At 39.4% G+C, this 22207-nt stretch overlaps 2 protein-coding genes across 3 annotated transcripts in view; both read right to left on the bottom strand.

Moving 5' to 3' along the window:
* Window positions 1–4696: 4696 nt before the first annotated feature.
* Window positions 4697–6884, bottom strand: dkk1a (dickkopf WNT signaling pathway inhibitor 1a). Its single transcript, XM_053502682.1, has 4 exons — window positions 6601–6884; window positions 6342–6477; window positions 6068–6250; window positions 4697–5968 (listed from the first exon to the last, which is right to left on the bottom strand). Exons 1-4 carry the CDS (start codon window positions 6790–6792, stop codon window positions 5643–5645), a joined length of 837 nt encoding a protein of 278 aa, XP_053358657.1. The 5' UTR covers window positions 6793–6884; the 3' UTR covers window positions 4697–5642.
* Window positions 6885–8419: 1535 nt separating this feature from the next.
* prkg1a (protein kinase cGMP-dependent 1a) overlaps window positions 8420–22207 on the bottom strand; it is a 75187-nt gene continuing 61399 nt past the window's right edge. For both annotated transcript variants that reach the window (XM_053502330.1, XM_053502329.1), the window contains exons 10-18: window positions 21856–21952; window positions 21502–21641; window positions 20086–20175; window positions 19790–19931; window positions 19216–19379; window positions 13964–14086; window positions 13818–13880; window positions 12496–12562; window positions 8420–11179 (exon numbers count right to left, since the gene is read on the bottom strand). In XM_053502330.1, coding sequence (XP_053358305.1) covers window positions 11081–11179; window positions 12496–12562; window positions 13818–13880; window positions 13964–14086; window positions 19216–19379; window positions 19790–19931; window positions 20086–20175; window positions 21502–21641; window positions 21856–21952 — 985 coding nt within the window. In that variant the 3' untranslated portion in view covers window positions 8420–11080. The remainder of the gene's footprint in view (window positions 11180–12495; window positions 12563–13817; window positions 13881–13963; window positions 14087–19215; window positions 19380–19789; window positions 19932–20085; window positions 20176–21501; window positions 21642–21855; window positions 21953–22207) is intronic.

Raw genomic sequence — 22207 nt, 5'->3', positions numbered from 1 at the left:
CACATACACACATGCCTGTGGCCAGCAGAGGTCTGTGGTCAGGCCAGTAACGAGCAGTTCAGCGTAAACACAGTTTCCAGACTGTCCCAAACCCCAAACGCCTCTGGCTCTGCCTTCACGCTGCTGTTACTGCTACATCATTTACAATACTCTGTCTGTCACTTTATGTGTGTGTATGTGTGTCTGTGTTTGTACGATGTACAACAATATATTGGTCTCTATTTTAAATGGAAAACATAAATGACAAAAAAAAATTATTTGACAGCTGAACTCCTTTAAGCATGCAACTTAAATTATAGCATATTAATATATTGTGATGTTAACCCTGAATCAAAGGGCTTAGTGTTTTCTGTGACAACCTGACAAGTCTTTCAGGAGATCTGGAGAGTGTCTTGACTTATTTGAGCTCTTCACTTCTGCAGAGTGTTTTCTTAGCTGGATCTCTAAGGAGACACTCCCTCACCATTTACTTAATATGGAAGCATCAGACACAGCTGTTTGCTGTGTTATCCTCTCAGCTTCAAGCAGCCCAATGTACACATCTGTCCAAGTTAATTAGGGTCCGCTGGTTGCACCTGTGCAGTGGCTAAAAATGAGAAGCGTAGTGACAGTGTTGCGCTAAAAACAGCATAGTCTGTGCACTGTATTACGTTTCTGTGCCATAATGTGTTTTTCTATGCCAAAATATTCAGAGCATATCCAACATTCGAAATAGACTCTTCTTTACATGTTCGCACACACAGCTGGCCCGTTCTAGTGAAATGAGAGTGAATGCTTTGCATTGGTTTTATTTGGACACATCTATGAGTACTTTGCTGGTTTGGCTGTGATTTAAGGTGTGTAGCTGTGCCGCATAAGAAACTCTTTAGGGAGATGTGCTTAAAAGCATGGGCCCTCTTACAACCACTGAAAGTGGACGCCTGATCATAATTTGTCTGTGCGTGTGTGTGCATGCGCGCATGTGTCACTTAGACGCATGTCTCCCCCTCTAGTCTCTGCACACGCAGTTAAAATAGTCCATTTTAGTGAGGCCTCGAATCTGTGACGCCCGACATCATTAAACAGAGATCTGCATGTCTGTAATTTTAAGCCACAGTCTGTCACCAGAGAGAAAGAAAAAGAGAGAAAGGTCCTACAGTATGAGTGTAAGTCTATGGAAAACTTCATGGTGACTGTATTCAAACTCTTTTGTATCTTGCCCAGCAAAACATCTTCGCTTGGCATTTTATGCAGATGCAGTAGTGCAATATTGTAATGTTGCGCTTTTCAAATTCCTCTCGTTGATTTTGCGCATTTCGGCCTTGTCTCATTCTTTCAGTGCCTTCTTTGGCAAGAAGTATTTAGCAATAGACAGTGACATGAACATTAAATTGAGTGATTACACATAAAATAATGTGGTTGCCTATCACACTGGTTGTTTACTACAACTTCAATACCAGTTCCAAAAAAGAACACTCTAACAAAAAATGCAGATATTTTATTCCATGTTAGGCCTACATTAAATTACACAGTAAGGGAGAAAAATACACTATAATTCTCTTAACCTTATTTCCATTGCATATAGTAATTGCTGGCACAACCTTAGCATAAACCTCTCAAACAACACCCTAGTACACACTCTTTGCTGTACATGCTAGCTGTGTGTCAGCAGTGAGGTATGATAATGTAATTAGAGGATAAGATATCACTATGATTAACCTGCAATCCAGGCCTTGCTACAAGACTAATTAGAAGTTAGCCAAGGCACACCAAAGGAAGGGAAGAGAAGGTCCTTACAGCTGAACCCCTGCTACTTCCTCTGGACTTTTTTTATTTTCTATCCTCCTGTTGGCTTTGTAGTTTCCTGCTGTTTTCCCGTGTTTCAGCTTTCATGTGGTTGGTGCTTTTTTCCCATCAAACTAGGATATGCTGCCCAAGGGATTACATGTCACCATCAGAACACTCTCAGAAACCTGTTTATCTGACATGATGACTTCCTCCATGGGGCCAAAGGCAAGTAGTTCCCAAAGGAAATGTTGTGTAAGACCTTGCAACCTGATCACCTACTTAATACAGTTTCTTCTATTTTAGTGGAATATTTAAGATGTGTTCATTGTGCTGTTAAAAACGCATGGGCTTGGTTTAGGTAAAAATTTACTCTGTAGAAACTCTGTTGCTTGAGGAATTTTTGCCACTACATACCTTGTTTAATTAAGGTTTGACAAAGGCAACAGCTTTAGGTGTGAATCTCTATTGTACATAGATTTATAAACCAATATGTTTATTAAGTAAAAATGCTGAGATTAATTTAAAATTAGATTCATGTTGCACATTCTAGGTGGGATGATACACTACCTGTAAAAGCTGGGCCTTACAAATTGTTCTATTAAAACTAAAATGGAAATTATGAATAAACAGTGATGGTTAATACTTGTGGAATTGTTCTTTGTTACAGTGCTTAAGTAATATGTCGAATTACTTGTACTTTACTTGAGTATTATACTTATTGTAAGTAACCTTACTGTCCTGTCCTCGGCTGATGCAAGCAGCTGTTCTCTGGACTCCATTTTAACGTTAACACATCTGTTATACTGAACTTCCAGTCTCACACAGTATGACTGCAGATCAATCCCTGCTATCTGTTTTCACACAAATGAGGATGTCACCATCAGAACACTCTCAGAAACCTGTTTATCTGACATGATGAATTCCCTGTTGAGTCTGGGTCCTCTCAAGGTTTCTTCCTATTACCATCTCAGGGAGTTTTTCCTTGCCACTGTCGCCATCGTCCTCGGCTTGCTCATCAGGGACAGTCTTATCATTTTGATTCATACACATTCATTATTTCATGGAAAAAAATTCTTTAGATTGTGTAAAGCTACTTTGTGACAATGTCAGTTGTTGAAAGCGCTATACAAATAAATTTTAATTGAATTGAACTTTCAACCTTACTTACATTTCTAAGAAAAGAAAGTGTACCTTTTGCACCTAACGTTTTTATTTAGACATTCGAAGTACTAGTTATAAGTCATGAAGGTCTCGTCTTCTCTTCTCCAGCCAATGACTATACTTTGAGCTACACCAATCAAATGAGCTAAACCGTGGTTCTAATCATGTTAATCAGTGTAAAAACCATACTAACAAGAATCAGGATTGTTATCTGTTTTGACTTCTAATGGTCAGTGGATTTAGTGTTAAAGATACTTGTGTGCAGCTGAAGATGTATAATTAACACTACTGAAACAAGACTTGAAGAACAGCATCCTGATCCAATAAAGGTTTAAATATGTTAAATATGGATTGTATAAATTGTGTTTTTTTGTTTGTTTTTTGTTTGTTTGTTTTTTTGCCAGAAATGTATGAACACCATCTGAATTGGAAATAGCAGACTGTTTTTGCTGTGGAGTGCTGCTAATTTGCTAGCTATTTTTACTGTCTTTGTTAAAGCCAGGTTACATTTGCACCAATTCCAGTGGCTTACATAAACTGCCTAAAGTAGCAAGTCTGAAGCAGTAAAAGGATTTCTACAAAAATGGTTCTATAAAGGAATCATCCATGGTACAATAATAAAACTGCTTTCCTAATTTATTGAACAAAACATGTTTTTACATCAATAGAACAAGTATGCACTAATGATAATGACCTCTTAAATGCCTTTAAGTCAGATGTGGGTTTAGTCTGCTCTGCCATATTAAACACAATTTTGTCTACTTGGTCTTTCAAATTAATTCTGTTCAACTACAGTAGCCCCAATCAACAGAGATTTCTTCAGAAGAGAAATGGTTGAAGATTATAAAATGGAATGGGTTAAAAAAAGGATTCCTAGAAACTTCTAAGAAATAACTCCAGGATAGTCTACATTTAGAATAAAAAGCACCTCTGTGACAATGTTTATGGCAAGAACATACCACAAAATGTACGAACAAATGAAAAAAAAAAAAAAAACACAGAGTTCCAGCTGAGAATCTTGAACTTCATAATATCTGTGTATAGGTTTACAAGTGGGATGTGTACATGAGTGGTTATCATGGTGGAAACTACTCAATATAAATTTTGACAGATATCCCTCAATACTTCTGGAGACAGTGTTGTACTTCTGTTAAATATAGCAGGTGTTTAGTATTATTTTTGGAGAAAACAGCTACCAAAAGAATACCAACATCAAAACCTCATCGCATTTCCCAAGCATGGTGGGAGTATAATGGTATGGAGCTCCTTTCCTGTCTTAAAGCTTTGGCAGCTTGCACTTAGACAAAGATCTTCATCTGTGTATTTGCGTACAACATTAACCATCAAGTTTTATAAATGGTCAAATCAATGTCCTATCCAAAATTCTGCTGAAATTTTACACATTTGCAACTTCACAAAAGCATACTATTTTCCATTTTTAGTGTAATTCTATTATCTGTGTATTTTTTTTCTATTTAGGTCATGGACAGTCATATAAGCTTTTCACTGGATGTCAAACAGTGTATGATTGTGTATGTGACAAATAAAACTTTAAATGCTTTGTGATAAGCTTAACTGATGGGAAAGGTCTATGCACGAGTGATTAGTGGCTAAAAAATTGTTTAGATTAATTAAAAATTACACTTATTCCTGAATATTAGTACTTTTGTGCATTTATTATATTGTGCAGATAAATATTAAGACTACTTAGAAGAAAAAATCTTTTAAAAATAAAAGATTTGATGTAAAAATCAACATAATTCCAATGCAGTTAAACGGTAAGAACTGTATGTTTCTGTTTCTTATATGACATCTGGACACAATGCAAGACATCTTGTTTCAAGTCATATAGCAATGTGTAGGAACATTTGTTTTATTTAATCATTAACCCCTTAATCTCAGCATGTTATTCAGTATACTTTAGTATTATTTTGCATTACTCATCTTAAGTCATTGTTAAACATTACCATCAAAAATATGTAGTTACAAAAGTGAGCAATGTAAGTCTGGAGACATTGGTAAGTGTTTAAGGGAGTTTAAAGGGGTTAACTTGCTTTTTCATCATGACAGCATAGTAAATAAAATCAAACATAGGCTCTTGTTGGCTTTGAAAACAGCCAAAGAATCAGTCTCTTAGGAAGAACTTGTGAGACTGCATAGACAATCTCTGGTCAATCTGTAATAGTTTAATAAAAGCAATATCTTAACAATTAATTTTAGAATAAAAAATAAGGCATTTATATCACGCTGTAAATAACAAAATAATCATATCGTTTGCATATTTACATTATTAGCATAGTGTCATGCAGCACCTGGTCTCACAATATACTTTTACAGAATTGATAAGCTCCATTAAGTGCCACATACATTACAGTAATTTACTGCAAGACATATTTACAGTTCCCTTACAAAGGGAAACATCCCTCTGCCTTCTAAAAGACCCTGATAAATAACAAACAGAAAAAAATAACTCTCTTTAGGGGCAGAGTCTGGCATTCAGTCTTCCACACTGTGTACTTTTTCAGCATCCATCTGCAAAATATGATCAATCCTCTTAATGAATCATCCTTCCAGGGGGTCAGTTTTCCTGTATCCCTTCTGCGAGTGTCCATGCAAGCACATGAGATATTGAAAGAATGTGAATGTGTGTGAATATGCATATTTGTGAGAGTAGGCACAATAAAAGTCAGCTGTCCTAAATCAGTCCTGCTGCCTTAGTGTGGCTGGCATGTGTGAAGGTTTCTGGGAGTTTTGTTGTTATTGTTATTTTTGCGAGGCTGTTGCTTTTGCTGCTGTTGCTCCTGTTGTATATTCTGTTGCTGATTTTCTGAACCCTTGTCTTTCTGGGCTCGGCACACCAAGCCCTGACCGCAGTCACAGCGCTGGAAGATTTCCAGGCTGTGAGTGTCTTTACGGTGGTGACGTGTGCACACCTGGCCCTCAGTCAAAACTGGCTTACAGATCCGTGACCAGAAGTGGCGGGCACAGCACAAACCCTTGGAGCAATCTGAGGACCTCAGGCACGTGTCCCCTTCACCACCTATAAGCCACAAGACAAACATTGGGATTGGTAATGCGATTATGATACATGGAGAACTTTTTGAAGTGTTTTTTAATAGTTCATCAATGTGTATCTTACCTTTGGGTACTTCAGGAGGTTTTGAAGAGATAACAGGTATCTTCTTAGTCTGCTGTGGCACAACTGTCCTGTTTTGGTTACCAAACGCACTTGTAGGACTGCCCTGAACCTCGGTAGTCTGCTTGGTGCTAACAGTAGTGTTGACAGCCTGAGTGGCGTTCACTTCACCTGCTTGGCAAACACCTGCACAAGAGCGCACCAACAGTAAATCATGTGCTTTTAATATGCTTAAACTATGCACAGGCTTATGTTTAGTTCGTTGTTCGATTCTCACCGTTAATGCATCGGTTTCCAGCGCAGCACATCGCGTCTCGAGCGCATCTCTTCCTGCGTTTGCGGCACGGCTGACAAATCCCGCGAGAACAGAACTCAGAAACACCGCACGTTGACGCGCCGGCGCAGGAAAGAGACTGGATAGGAAATAAAACAAGTGAGAAGAATGTTTTTTCTTATGGTAAAAAAAAAACAAAAACAAAAACATTGATAGATTATGACAGTAAAAAAAAAAGTTTGTGAGAGAAATAGTGACGTACCGCTGCGCGCGCTCCGGGTCCCGGCTCTGTCTTTGGCACGTGCGGGCTCGCGCTCACCGGCTCGGCAGGACTTCCCGCTGCTCCAGGCTGCAGGTTCTTGATGGAGTTCCGAGAAGCCGCTCCTGCGTCAGCGATACACAAAGCGAAATACACTGCGACGACTGCAGACAACCAGAGCAGCCTCATGGTCATATCCAGAATGGGATGAATTCGCCGGTGTGTTTAAAGTAGCCGCGGGAAAAATACAGGCGTGTGAGTGGATGAGCAGTGTGTCCGGGAGGAGGATGCGTCCGAGCGTGTGTGTGCAAGAGGGACAGAGCGGCATGAGCTTTATACACGTGCACTTTGTGGACACCCGCCCCTCCTCACTGTGCAACTGCATGTGTCAGGGTAATGAGGGCAGAGAATTGACAATTCAAAAGATAGGAGCCCTCTCTCTCTCTCTCTCTCTCTCTCTCGCACGCTTTGTTCTCTGGCGCAATAACGTGCACCTCCCAAACAAACTCGCAGACTCGGATGCTTCTCTTAAAGCGGGCTTTAAAGGCTGTCATTAAACTCCACTTTGTCTGCCCCTAAGCAGCTACATGGTATTAACTTGACAGGTTGTATGTGTTTTGATGCTGTTCTGGACAGCAAGGAAAAACAAAACAAACAAACAAACAAAAAAAATCACTGTACTTCTGCTGATTGCTGACAATTTGTTTCAGCACCAGAAGCGCAAACAAACATGTTGTGCATTTTAGAGACTTCTAAGGTCTAAGTGGCTATAGTGGCATTAAAAATCACTCTCAATTTAAAATTTTAGGTCACTACACAGATAGACTAGATGGCATTTCTTAATGCATTTTGTGCAATTGATCTTGACAGCAGAAGATCAGCCACGATCTGGTCACCTGGGGAAAGTGTGCAGGAAGAGCATTTTCAAGGAGAACATTTTCCAGATACATTAACAACACTGCGGCTTTCCAACAGACAAGCTTATCTATGACTCAATTCTTAGTTGGATGTTCAGTGATGCTTGCTGGCCTGGGAAACATGTCACTTCTGTCGAGTACAAAGAACAGACGATGATGAGGCATCCTGTGCGCATCAACCAGCAATGCCTTCACGTCTGAGCGCAGGGAGTGTTCATCAGCTGCAGGAACGTCAATGATTACAGTAGTACTTTATTTCGTTTTGAAGAGTTTTTATTGCACTGGACAGATTCTATCTATCTATCTATCTATCTATCTATCTATCTATCTATCTATCTATCTATCTATCTATCATTTTTACATTTTAGTTTCTAAAATCCATATTTGCCCTTGCTCATTTCTAACCTTAATAATAATAATAATAATAATAATAATAAAAATAATAATAAGTGTATTCTGCAAGGACAACTTCAAAAATATATGAAGATAATAATCACACATGCATATTTTCAAGCTGTGAATTATTGTTTATCGTGCCTATGGATTGGTGAGAAATTTTGCTGCACTCTTTACTTGGACAGTGTGCAGGTAATGCAGATATAAAAGTTGATAGTTTCATCAAAACTGACTTAAAAAAGTAATGTATTCTGCATGCTTATGTTTTTTTTATTTTTTGCTTTTCACACATTTGATTAAACACGCCCCTCAGCAATAACATAATAATAATAATAATAATAATAATAATAATAATAATCAACTTATGCAGAAATGTAAAATTTTAAAGGCAGGCTAATGAAAATAGTTTTTTTTTAATTGTCTGGCTCCCTCTGTTGGCCTTAAAAGAAAAGACACATAAAGATGGAGAGACTGGGCTTACATAACATTTAAAAGTAATTTATATTTATTTCAGCTTTATAAAGTTAATAACAGGCACTCTGCAGGTGGCTTTGCACTACAAGGACCTCAGAATACAGTCATGTAAAATAAATATCTTGGCAAAAAATTATCACTCAGGACAAAATAAAAATGCAGATTTTGCAGGCAGATGAAACAGTTAACACATTTAAGGCTAGGTCGTATATTACATAAACAAATATGAAATATTTTGTAATCTAAGGCATTATATATTAATGAATTTTAGAAACATTGCTATTGCCTGTTAGGGCTGAACAGCCATTCAATTCACGTGATAAACATTTACAGTATTCCAACAAATCTGTGTAGGCAATTCAAAAATGTTTTTGATCCTTATACAGGGCAAAATCATTTTCAAGTAGGTAGAATTCACACTGTTGGCATTCAACAGATGAAACATGTTCTTGCCAAAAACTGGCAGTCAAAGCAACCAAAGCAACCAAAAAAAGTGGTTGTTTATAAATAATGCCCCAGGTTTATATTGTGTCCATTGTGGGCTATGTAGTAAGCATTAGACAAAAGCATTAACATTGTACTGCAAATCATGATTGCCATCTCCTCTTGGTTTACTGTATTTTGCATTGACTATGTTAGCTCAGTAAGCAGTGAAAGGAGGACTCAGTTAAGGAGGGCACCTCAATGCAGTTTAGTACAACATATGCTATAATATTCAGCATTTGGGTTTTGTAACACAGTACAAATTCACAAACAGGATGAAACAGTCAGATAATGCAGTGTTATCAGTTTTCAGCTACGCTGCCAGTCAAGCCACATAAAAATACAGAGGCAACATCATGCCTCAAGGACACGTAGTTCTGTGTCTCTGTCCAATTTCACAGTGTCAAGCTGTGTGCAGATTTAGACTTAGAAAAAGGAAAGTGACTTTTTACTCTAGATTTTTAAAACAGTCCATAAATTTTAACATGATTGCAAGAGCAGAGGAAATGGATATGTTGTAATGGTGAACACTGAGGTTTTTGTGCAGCACACAGATGATCAAGAGAGGATTAGGAGGCCATTGACTTAAGGCACTGTGAATTTTCATCATCAGTTCTTTTTAATGTAATCTGTGAAATGTCATATTTGTGAGACACCTGAATTTACCTATAGCTATGTAATCATATCATTAGGTTTATCCAAATATGAAACCATTAAAGTCTCAGTTCCTCAAGATTCACTTCATAGACGTGTTAAAAACCTACCTCATCACAGTGGTTACTGGTTATAAACAATTACTTCTCATTCCAGCCAGTTTATAGCTAGGTTCACATTACAAGCGTTATTGCTCAATTCTATTTTTTCTCTCCTTAGGTTTGATAAGCTGTGATGCAGCCTACACATAAACCAAATCTTTTTGTTGTTGTTGTTGTTTTTTGAGGCAATCCGTCTTTGCTGAAGCAATAAAATCAGCACAATTTGCTCAAGAGGTCATCAAGCCACATGTTGGCTGTTCATGATAAGTGTTAGAAATCAGAAAAAGATAAGCTGCTCATAGACTTTAATCTTTTTCTGGTTATTACTGGCACTTCTATGTTGAGGGGTGTGTGGGTGTGGGAGCAGAGCCAGACATGAGATGTGCATGCAGAGTAAAATATAAAGTTGGAAAAAAAAAAAATGAAAAGAATCAAAATCCTGTATTTTTTGTCTGGCTGATTTAGGATAAAATTAATTGAAAAATATAAATTTTACTGTTCACAAGGAACAAGATCTGTGCCACGATTTGGTTTAAAAAAAAAAGCCAGCTTCAACCTTGTAATGTGAACGTAGCCTAATAGGCTTTATAAATAAAGTGGATAATCGTAAATTCAATAGTCTCTTTGAGCATATTATATTAACAGAGTCATAAATTTGTGGCACACAGGGAGCTGTGATAACCCAGACAAGCTCTGAGCTGGTCACAACACAAGCCATAATAGCCACTCTCAGTTATACCCAACAATAATTTAATTATTACATTTAATTATTAATTTCTGCTTTGGGCACTGAGAAATATTTTTAGGCATTAATAGAAGTCACTCACAAATATGTGCTTTTTAATAGTCACCAGGAAAGCATAACATTGTGGGTAAAATATTACTGTATGTACATGCTCTGTTATAGCCTGATTGACTATCCTTGCTTTTTGATGTGTAATGTTTGACTATGATTTTGTGTATAGCACACTTTACTGAGTAGTCTGCACAAGAGTTAGAAAAGACTTTGCAGCTAATCATGGAGAAAAATCAATCAAGTGAGGTCACAACGTGCTACAACATATCCACAATAGCCTGTGTTAAGAATGGCTTGTGGCAGGCACATGTGCACACACACACACACACACACACACACACACACACACACACACACACAATGAATATATTATTCCCCCCTTTTTATAAGGACTAGTGTATAAGCAGTTCAGCATATTTTGAGTCCACAGGGACTTTAATTCCTCTCCTGCAACAGTCAAGACTAAACCAAAAAGAAGTGTTTTGATTTTCTTTTCTTCAATCAGTTTGCTCTCTCTCTCTCTCTCTCTCTCTCTCTCTCTTTCTGTCTGTCTTTGAGCAGTTTTAAATGTAGCCTGTCCCAAAAGAAGCAGTTCTGCTCCAGGTAACAGCGGAACAGGTCTTCAGCTTGGATTGTACTGTATGCGCTTGTAGTGTGCAGATTTAGAAATCTGTATCCCAGCCCGAGTTGTCATCAGGGGGAGGGTCCTCATTGTCCTCTGGAAAGCTGTCAAAGTTGCTCGTGTCTGTGGCCGATGTGACCTGAAAGTACATCATAAAACTGGACATAAAATCCTCCCCTTCCAAAAAAAACCACATACTACATTTTTAATTCAGAATGGTCATTTAATACTATTAGGCATATTACTTTTAGTAGTGCATGCTTTCTATAGAAATGTCACTTTAGTTTAACATTTGAACATCATTTGCATTCCTGTGCTCATTCCTAGCTGCCTGTTTAAAGTCCTTTACTCTACATAAGTGCATACTGTTGTAGGAAATGTGTTTATGCATTTATCCATCTCAGAGTGTCTTACAGAGACGCATTATTATGTGATGTTTATTTACTGTTCAGCCAAAGCCCAGTGAGTTTTATTACCACCTGCTGGTTTTCGCTCTTCTAGCAGTTCTGTGGCTAACCACCAAGTCTGTTGTTGTGCTGCAAGTGTGTGCCAATAAATGAGCAAGTGTGCCATGTTAACAATAAGTCTCTTTTTGGTCAAGCTTCTTTCCTGCCAAGGCTAAAATATAGTTAAAGTTAAAGCTAAAGAGATGTCTGTATAAAAATGACGTTCAACAGATTAGCTGGTCAGACCTTAAACACTTTAGTCCAACTTTATATTTAGTATTTTAATAACTGTAGTTGGACATAAACTACACACACCAACTATTACTGTTGTCTGAACTGTTATAGATGGTTTGCAGTAACACATCTTATATATAAAGTAGCTAGCCAGTCTTGACTTATGTAAAAGCTAAAATGTATCTTTACATCTTACTCTGTATATAGTCTTACAAAACGTTTATATAAGTAAACTTTTATATAGGTTTATATGTGTTTTAACTGATCAATACAGTACATAACCTCCCTCTTACTTACAGTATAGTGTCTATGTGTGTCAACAGTTTGCAGTTTAAAATAAGTAACAGCGTCTGCGGGGTTACTATATGGAAGTGTCTGTGACCAAAAAGAAAATGTACAGTATTTATGTCCTATTACAACTGTAAAAATTGCACAACCCAAAGTTTTTACTAATTGTTTCTAACAGTGTCATTGCCAAGTCTAGTAACAATGTAGTGATTAATATTAATTGTAAATAAAAGTAATTTAGATAAACTAAAATAGTTTTTTTTTTTTTTATTTAATTTGTAAGCACAAAGGTCCTGTAGAAATGGACATTTTTATTACTTTGATTTTTTTTAGCCCAATTATAATTCCATAAAAGTTTTTATATAAAGAGTAAGATGTGAAGATACAATTTAGTTCTTACATAAGCCAAGACTGGAACTACTATTAATGTTTGCATTTAATGCATTTTAAGCAATCCACCTCCATTTGTATGTAGTTGTGCACTTACATTAGGGACGATTGGTGGTGTCAGTGTTCCCTTCCGTAAGCCGTCCCAGTTAAAGCCTTCAAACCACCTGTACAAAGCACAATAAATCAACACTGATGGAGCTAAACCTAATTTAACATTTAATTTAGAGGATGTTCCAGTACACTGCTCAATATTTACATTGCAAAAAAAAAAAAAACCTTTAGAAACAAAAACTTACATTTTAGTAATACATAGTAACAGGGTTGCCAATAAGTAATATAAAAGGTTGCAATAAACAACTGTATACATATTTACTTTAAGTCCGCTTAAAAACAAAATAACAAAAAAAAATAATAAACAAACAGGTTGTTGTACAGGATGTAACTGAGATAGAGGTTGAGGGTCTTGGTCAAGGGCCCAAACATTAAAGTACTGGAATTTGAACACATACCTTTCTGCTGTGAAAAGCCAAGTCTTAACTACTGAGCCATTGCAACAACTAACATTGATTCAACCACATCATTTGTTTTAACTCAAAGTAAAATATAACATTGGGTTAATTTTTGAAGTGCCAACCTGTTACGGACTTATCACTTATCCCAGTGTTTCACCCTCAACCTCATATCTTACTCATATCCTGCAACATGTGGTAAGCTGTTTTATTTTTTGCTTGTTTGTTTTTTATAGACACTCAAGTCAAACTAGGACTTTTAATTGTGCAGAACAATAGAACACAATAAAGAGAGTAAGGACTACCTTTACATCTCTATACAGTCCCCTGCTACAGTACACTAATGCACTTACTGTATGCCAGTGATTTACTAGTACTTTGATACCATTAAGGTAGAAACACCAGAGCACACCAGCACACCAGAGCCATGATCAGACTGTCTGCTTCACCTCTGAAATGCTGGCCTCCCAGGAACTCCTTTAATGGCCCAAACGTGTGGAAATTGGTTGAGGTGAGGTCAGGACTATATGGGAGTTTTGGCAATAACTCCCAGCTGAGTTACTGTAATGTGCAATTGGTGTTGGTCTGAATAATTGTGTGTACAGTTATAACAAACAGACATGTCTCTTCTGCAGGTTGTCAGTTGATCTGCAAAGATCAAGCAGTCCACCTCTGCCTGTTCCTATACATGAATGCAGAAGGCTCAGAGCCACCTTTTCTCATCATCATTCTTTTTTAAAATGTTTGCACTATTCAAATGTTTTACTGTGGCTACAACACGGTTTCGCACTTTCGTTGACAAGTTTGACTTGAATGTCCCAGTTTGACTTAACACCCCTTATAATTAGCTCTATGGACAAAACAGTTACTGTAACTATATACTGTAACACAAAACCATATACACACTTACTTGTGCTTTTGAATATCTTTGACTCCATTTTTTAAATTTCCTAATCTTTCAGAAGGAGTGTCCCTGGGATTGGGGAAAGACAAACAGCATCAGAGAATGCTACTGGAACAGCAACAGGCTTTATTTGCATGTCCACTTGAACTTACCTGCATAGCTTTTTAATGAGATTGGCAGCATTTTTGGTAATCTTCTTTGGAAATTCAATCATGTCAATGCCTCTTAGAATGATATTGTAAGTCTTCATGGGATCAGGGCCTGAAAAAGGAGGGCTAAAATATATTTGGGGATTAGAGATTCAAACATAGTTTGAATACAGTACTGTGCAAAAGTCTTAGGCACTCTGCATTTTTATTGCACACATTGTTATAGTGTTTTTTATTATAGAGTTATTTATTGTATGTGTTTTATGTGTTTATTCAACAAACATCAGTATTCCACTACAAAATAAAATAAAAAATACAGAAAAATATTTGTAAGCCAAAAAAGAAAGAAATTACAGAATTGACCACCTTTTAGACAGAAAAAAGAAAAAAGTTTTTGCCAGCAAAAAAATAGCAGGTGCAATAGTCAAAGTCCTCAAAAGAACTGTGGTTGATTGTGCAGGATGCTCATTAAACCTTTTTTTCTCAATAAGCCAATTTCCCTATAAAATTGCACAAATTATACCTGAAACTAAACGATGCTTAAAGCAAAAGTGACACCAAATTCTGAAGTCAACCCAGTTTTACAGCATTATTTGCATGTGCTTTTTTTTTTTAAACAAGACTTTTACAGAATACTGTGTGTGTGTATTTTTATATATAAAATATAAAAATTGTTTGATGATCTGAATCATTGAAGTTTAACAAATATGCAAAAATATGTAACTATATATTTTTTAACACATTTGTATTGCACATCTTAATTGATTTGGATTATCAAACAAATTTTTATATTATACAAAGATAACGCAAGGAAATACAAAATGTAGTTTAATTATTTAATTTATTAAGAGAGAAAAGCTGTCCAAATCTGCCAAATGCTTGATTGCAGTTGCTGCCATCAAGGGTGGCAGAACATCTCGGGTTACTTTGTAACCCTGTTCCCTGAAAAGGCGCGAACAAGATGCTGTGTAAAAACGCTATGGGAACATCTTTTTGTGTTGCCGATTGTGAAGCATGTGTGTATCAAACACGCCAAATTTTGGCTTATATAACCTCGGTCAGGTGACGTCATCTGTGGAGACACTCCTGCAAGTTATAAATGGGAGTAAACCAGAAACATTCCTCAAATCGATTTTGTCCGAACGGACGTCCGGGCAGTGCGGCATTGGAGCGCAGCATCTCGTTCCCGCCTTTTCAGGGAACAGGGTTACAGCAAAGTAACCCAAGACGTTCCCTTTCAAAGGCTACACTCAATGCTGCGTGAAAACGCTATGGGAACGAGAATTCCAACGCTGCTGCACTGCCAGTGTCTGGACCCCAAGGTTGTGTAGCATGTGCCACAAAGGCCGAGGAGGTCTCAGAACTATATCTGGGAGGCTGACTCGAGGACCCATGAGCCCGGAGTAGCATAAACATCCAGACTATAAAATTTAACAAATGTGTGTGGAGAGGACAACCTGCCGCATCACACACATGCTGCAGAGGAATACCTCTTGCCAGTGCAACATATGAGGCGATCCCCCTGGTTGAATGAGCCCTAATTCCTAGTGATTCCTAATTATAATTTCGAAGTGAGCCCAGGCGCCTCATAGGAGAGAGCAATAGCATCTCTCACCCAGTGTGACAAGGTCTGTGCAGTGGCGGCCGCCCACCGGTTGCAGCCCCATAACATATGAAAAGACTTCGGAAGATAGTTCGGTGAGGATGCAAATGGCCTTGACTAGCCCAGAGGCAAAGTCTAGACAGGATGGGAAGACTGACAAGGCATGCAGATCTCCAATCCTCTTAAAAGAGGTAATGGCCATAAGAAAAACCATCTTAAGGGTCAGAAATCTGACAGGCGCTGACTCAAGTGGTTCGAAAGAGGTGTCAATTAGACCTTCGAGCACGATAGATAAATCCCTCGAAGGGACCTCTCTAGTGGGAGCCCTAGCACTTAAATAGTCTCAATAATGCTGGCTGAAAAAACAGCTTGACTTAGTTGGTCCTGTTCAGGGGCCAAACGTAAAGGTTCCAAAGCTCAGGCCGGGGATAAAATATTGTCTCCCGTGCCTGAGACAAAAGATCCCTCCTCACTGGAATCACCATGGTGAGCCGTCGAGGAGAGATACTGGATCCGAGAACCACACTCCGGTCGGCCAACAGGGCGCTATCAATAAGAGGCGCAAACGCTGTTGACGGACCCTCGCCAGGACTCCCGGGAGCAGAGCTATCGGAGGAAACGCATAAAGGCATAAACTGGGCCACGTACGTGCCAAGGCATCCAGACCCATGGGAGCTGGAAGAGTCAGAGAGTAGTAAAGGGGACATTTGCTGTTTCTTGCGAGGCAAAAAGGTCCACCTCTGCTACATGAAATCTCTCCCAGATTGACTACTTCAGGGTGGGGTTTCCGTTCCCCATGTGTCACAGCTTGACTGGACAGTACATATGCTCCCACATTCATATGCCCTGGAATGTAAATCACCCTGAGGGACAGGAACTTGTCCTGTGCCCAAAGCAGAACCTGGTGAGTGGCCTGAGCACAATCCGCCCTGGCGATTAATATATATGACTACCATAGTGTTGTCCACCCGCACTAGGACATGGTAGCCCCTAAACTGCTGGAGGAAGTGCTTTAGGGCCAGAAATAGAGCCATCATTTCGAGGCAATTGATGTGCGCGCGAGAAGATGACCTCTCCAGCTTACCTGGGCTTTAGGGCCAGAAATAGAGCCATCATTTCAAGGCAATTGATGTGCGCGCGAGAAGATGACCTCTCCAGGTCATCTAAGACCGCACCCCAGCCCGAGAGGAAAGCGTCTGTTGTTAGCATCCTGCGACAACAAGACGGACTTAAAGTGGGACCCGGAGTCAGAAACCGGGGTCTGAACCACATAGAAAGGGTACGAAGCCCCTGGCGCGTAACCCTTATTGGGGATTGGCCCTCGAGTGAAATCCCCTGGTTCTTAGCCACAACTGAGATGCTCTCATGTGCAGAAGGCCCAAAGGTATCACCGTGGATGCAGCTGCCATGAGAGCTAAAGATCTCTAAAAGTGATGAACAGTCATTTTCTGGTCTAGCTTGATTTTCTTGAGGGTGTTGAGAATGGATTCGACATGAGCGGGAGACAGCTGTGCCCGCCTTACGATCGAATCCCATGTGACACCCAAATAAGTTGTCCTCTGAACAGGAAAGAGCACGCTTTTCGTGGCGTCTCAATCCTAAGAAACAAAGATAAGCTAGGACGACATCCTGATGTGGAGACCACGCCGTTGAAACGCAGAGGGTGATGTGAGAACTGAATCCTGTAGCCCTTTTCTACAGTCTTTAACACCCAGGGAGATATGCCTGGCAGTAGCTTCCACGCTGCCAGTTTCTCCGAGAGAGGCACAAGTATTTGCACTTCGGCTGCAGGGGGGGGGGGGGGGGTTGTTAGTGGTTCGGCATTCTGGAGCATTCCCCGGGGACGCGGGTCACCCCCACGGTCCTGGCGGCTAAGCTTCAGGACTTCTTCGAAAAGAAGACAGTGCGGCGGTCTGATCTCTTTAAGGCGGCTTGTGAGGGGCGGCGAGCCGTACCCCAGTCCTTACAAGGGGGTGCTCAGCTGCTGACGCTGCTTCTCCTTCTGCGCCTCTCGTCTGGTGAGAATCAGATCTAGTCGAGACTCTAGTCTGAGTGGCCGACAGACTCGACTCTTAAACACGGCGTGGGAGAAATTTCCCGAAAGCCTGTTCATATAGCCTAGCTTCCCAAAACCTAGTGGTGATAATACGATAAATTGATAATAAGCTTCGCTGAACAGGCCGGAAGGTGAGACTGGGACATCAAGGAGGAATGTTCGATCCTTATTCTTGATGCCTGTCAAGTTTAACCACAGGTTCCTCTCTGCGGACACCAGGGAAGCCATATAACGGCTGATAGCATAGGCCATTTGCTTGGTCGTGTGAAGGGACAAGTCAGTAGCCCAGCGTGATTTTGTGAATGCTATCTCATTCACGGTACCGCTCGTGCTCGAATCCTTTAGCAGATCAGCCTGATACGCCTGCAAAACCGCCATGGTGTGCAAAGAAGCGCCAGCCTGACCTGCTGCTTGGAAAGCCTTTCCTACCAGGGTAGAAGAAGTTCTACATGGCTTGGAGGGAAGTGTTAGCTTCTCTCTCCTGGGACATCTTCTGATGCATCTTTTCTATCTGGGGCATCATCATATAACCTGGTGCTTTTACATCAACGATATCCACATAAAACGAAGTTGATGGTACAAAAATACAGGAAGAATAAGGCTTGCTCCAAGAATGAGTTAATTCGTTATAGAGGTCGCCAAAAAAGGGGAGAGAGCGGCATTGTGGCTCTATCTCCTGGCCACCCGACAGGAATCTGTCCTTTAATTTAGAATGTTTGGGGAAGGCTTACTCCTGCGGCCAATCAATGTGCAGCTGTTCGAGAGGAGCATTCTGAGGTAGCTACTTCCATTACTACAGATGCAAGAGAGCGAGTCTCTTCTACACACTCACAAGAAGCACCGGAGTGCGCTTGTGAAGTGGAAGGAGAGACCTCCCAATCGGAAGAGAGGGCGAGAGAAATTAGGAGAGATTCCGTCTCGCGCACCTCGGTCAGATCGGCTTGTGATCCCCAGGAGTGCAGCACGGCTCTTGGTTGCCTAAAGCACGCAAGGCGCGCGCGGAGCACCTTCATGGGGAGAAGATCACAATGTTTGCAGTCTCCATGAAGCCCACGGAGAGCGTGCTTTTCGCCCAAACACTCAAAGCAAAAACTGTGGGGATCGCCCTCCGAAAGGAGGGGGACATCTCGTTTTAAACTCGGCCATTTTATAGGTGAGTTAACACTTTTCTTTGCTTTTAATATGCTTTGACTTTGCTTGTGCACACAAAGATCTAAGGATTGTTTCCGGTTTACTCCTATTTATAACCTGCAGGTGCGTCTCATTAGATGACGTCACCTGACCGAGGTTATATAAGCCAAAATTTGGCATGTTTGATACACACATGCTTCACAACCGGCAACACGAAAAGATGTTCCCATAGCGTTTTCACGCAGCATCGAGTGTAACCTTTGAAAGGGAACCAGTTATTAGGATTAGGGGGCAATTATGTTTTCACATAGGGCCGTGTATTGATCATCTATTTGATGATCCGAATTATTTAAGTGTGACAAATATGCAAAAAAAATTTATAATAATTTAATGGGGCAAATACTTTTTCACAGCACTGTGCATATATATGCTTTTTTATCTACTGTACACTAAACTTTTACTTACCTGCCTGTTAGTAGCTCATACATAAGGATGCCCAGGGACCAGTAATCTGCTGAGATATCATGCCCTTTGTTAAGAATGATCTCAGGGGCTACATATTCTGGTGTACCACAGAATGTCCATGTCTTCTTCCCGAACCCAATCTTCTTAGCAAAGCCAAAGTCCACCTTTAAAAGGGGGAAAAGGAAATATTTTACAGTTTCTGCTACATTGAACAGTTAATACATATACACATACAGTATGTATTACAAGAATCTGATTACACTACTTTATCAGTTTGCTGCATTGAGTGATCACATTTCAGCATCTTCTATTTCAGAAGAAAGAGATCTGTGCTGCATTTAAGTAGAAAAAAATGTAAAGGTTCAACCTTTTAATGTGAACTAAGCTGGATAGGTTTTATCTTACTATAAAACCTATCATTATCAATGAGATGGCCTGACTGAGCCTGAGAATCTGACGCACACTACAGACGGAGCTGTTATAAACAAACAAGCTCTGAGGTGGTCACGGGTTCTACTGTGTTAAATTAAAAGTTAACACATATATACATCAGAATCTGATTATATTAGTTTACCAGTTTTGCATAGCCCCGGTGGTCCAGTATAAGGTTCTCTGGTTTAAGGTCTCTGTAAATAATGCCTTTGGAATGCAGATATGCAAAAGCCTCCACTACACATGCTGTGTAAAATCGTGTAGTAGAATCATCAAATGAACCCCTGGAATAGAAAAATATAAATGACAGGATGAGGATGATATCCAGTCAGAGTTACCATGCTACAGTAGTTGCAACAGCATATACACAGTGAAGATGCTGAAATAAACAGTAATTGAGTAATTACAGTACAGTGAGTATAGGCATGTTCAGCTTACTTGTCTCTGAGAATGGTCCATAATTCCCCTCCTAGACACGCCTCCATCAGCATGTACAAGTATTTACTGTCCTTAAAAGTCCTGTATAGCCTAAAGAACAAGCAAAAGCACTAACATTAAGGCTGTGTCGATAAGTTTCTTATTCCAGGGGTTCTCATATATTTTGTGTTTGCCGCCTTGCATGAAGCTTGAATCCTAAGTTTGAACTGGATTTTATTTTTGGTTGTGAAAAGTTTAGCCAAAACAATCATATAAATTATTACTGATACTTTTGCTCGCTTTGAGTCCTGGCCACAGAGTACAATGTATCAACAGGATTTAATCCCTGGATGATAGGGCAAATCCAGGCCCCTAGATGGGAGTTAAATCATTCAGATTTACTGACTGAAATAAATAAAATGGCAGAGTAGTTTCCTGTATAAGAGCATTCAAGTTAAACCAAGACTTTTGTTATGAGAGTAAAAGCTTCCTTTATTTCTCTATATATAATCCCCTGCCACACTAATGCACTTATCCCAGTATTTCACTAGTGTTATCCAGTAGTGGATACCATCAAGATAGAAAACATACAAGAGTAGACAGGAACCATGATCGGACTGCCTGCTTCGCATCTTAAACAATGTTATCTCAGGAAACCCTTTAGTAGCCCAAACATGTGGAAATGGCTTAGAGTGGTGTCAGGGCTGTACAGGGGTACAATAATAATGTGTCAATAACTCCCAGTCGAGTTCCTGTAATGTGCAAGTGGTGTTTATGAATGATTCTGTGTACAGTTCCTATAGACAGTCTCTTAAACAAGTGGGTGGCAAATTATCTGTCGATTTTCTAGTATCAGGGGCACTTTTCACTGAAAGCCACCTTGGCCAGGATTGCCTTTCACTGGGTCTTCTCTAAATTGCTCTTACACAATTTACTCTGGCTAAGAGTTTTATCATTGTACTGTGTTTGAAGACTTCTGTTAATGGCAATCTGTTTAATACTTTCATTCATGAGAATTTCCAACACAAGACCCAGTTTGATTTGAACACCACATGTAAAATATGCCATACAGCACCCCTAGTGGTCGTTGATGCACAATGACTATAAATGTAATAATAAGCCACATGCAAAAACTTTGAGATGTGGACGCACAAGATAGAAGGCATATTTTGGCATACAGTAAATATATACACATGCTTATGTACAAGATGAACAATACTGCATGTCTGGAAATGTGTAGAAACGTATAAAACAGCTTATGAATAAATAAATTTTTATATGTATTCTAAGAAAACTGTATGATGATTGAACATATTTTTCAAATATGTACATACAGTAGATGGAACTTATCAGACAGTTTATTTTACCATGCCAGTCTATAGGAGTCGTGTAAAAGATCAGAATTTGGTATTAATGCACCAGTGCCACTGTGAGTACCTAACGATGAAGTCTGAGTGAGCTTCCTGCATTATGAGTTTCTCTGAGCGGATGTGCTCCTGTTGTCTGGTGTCGACAATATGGCGCTTCTTCAAGATCTTCATAGCAAATGTCTTATACTCATCACTCTTCAGCTGCACCTGAATTTACAAATTAGGCAACAAAGATCCATGGAACCATCAGACGCTAACTCATATTTACAGAAATATACATTCTCCATAGTTAACCAGAGATCACACTTATTAGAATTGTAGACCATCCTTAACTTGCACTACCAGCCCAGACAATAGTGAGGACACAGGCAGATAGATATCCATTACATTTAAAAGTGTTTTGCAACCAAGTTATATTTACCAACTCAACACGCCCAAATCCTCCAACTCCAAGGGTGTCTATGATGTTGAAGTCAGACAGGTGCAGGTTGAGGAAGAATGCATTCTCTGCCTCATACCTACAGGACACCAAGCGGAGAAATGGAAAGTGTTTAGATAGAGAAAATAGTTGGAGTTGATAAGTGGAACATTTTCCACCTTCGTCCTTAAAGACCGTAAACCAAATGTTCATTTCATCTCACTTCTGCATAAACCCTTAGAGCCTATAATTAATCTAATTCAAACATAGATTATGACTAAAGTCCTCTTCTTCTTTAATCCATTAAGCTGACAGAGATGTCTTGACTGACATTTCAGCCTTTTGGTCTGTGTAT

The sequence above is a fragment of the Clarias gariepinus genome, chromosome 8 (assembly GCF_024256425.1).
Source record: "Clarias gariepinus isolate MV-2021 ecotype Netherlands chromosome 8, CGAR_prim_01v2, whole genome shotgun sequence".
Lineage (NCBI taxonomy): Eukaryota > Metazoa > Chordata > Actinopteri > Siluriformes > Clariidae > Clarias > Clarias gariepinus.
Note: the sequence above shows the minus strand (reverse complement) of the source record. Positions and strands in the feature narration are given on the sequence as shown.

Bases quoted from the DNA above. Each gene is read 5' to 3' on its own strand.
- dkk1a (XM_053502682.1), bottom strand. From the start codon at position 6,792: ATGACCATGAGGCTGCTCTGGTTGTCTGCAGTCGTCGCAGTGTATTTC. The intron at 6,478-6,600 runs GTACGTCACTAT...TTTCCTATCCAG, and splicing joins GACCCGGAGCGCGCGCAGCG to TCTCTTTCCTGCGCCGGCGC. The intron at 6,251-6,341 runs GTGAGAATCGAA...GCTCTTGTGCAG, and splicing joins TGGAAACCGATGCATTAACG to GTGTTTGCCAAGCAGGTGAA.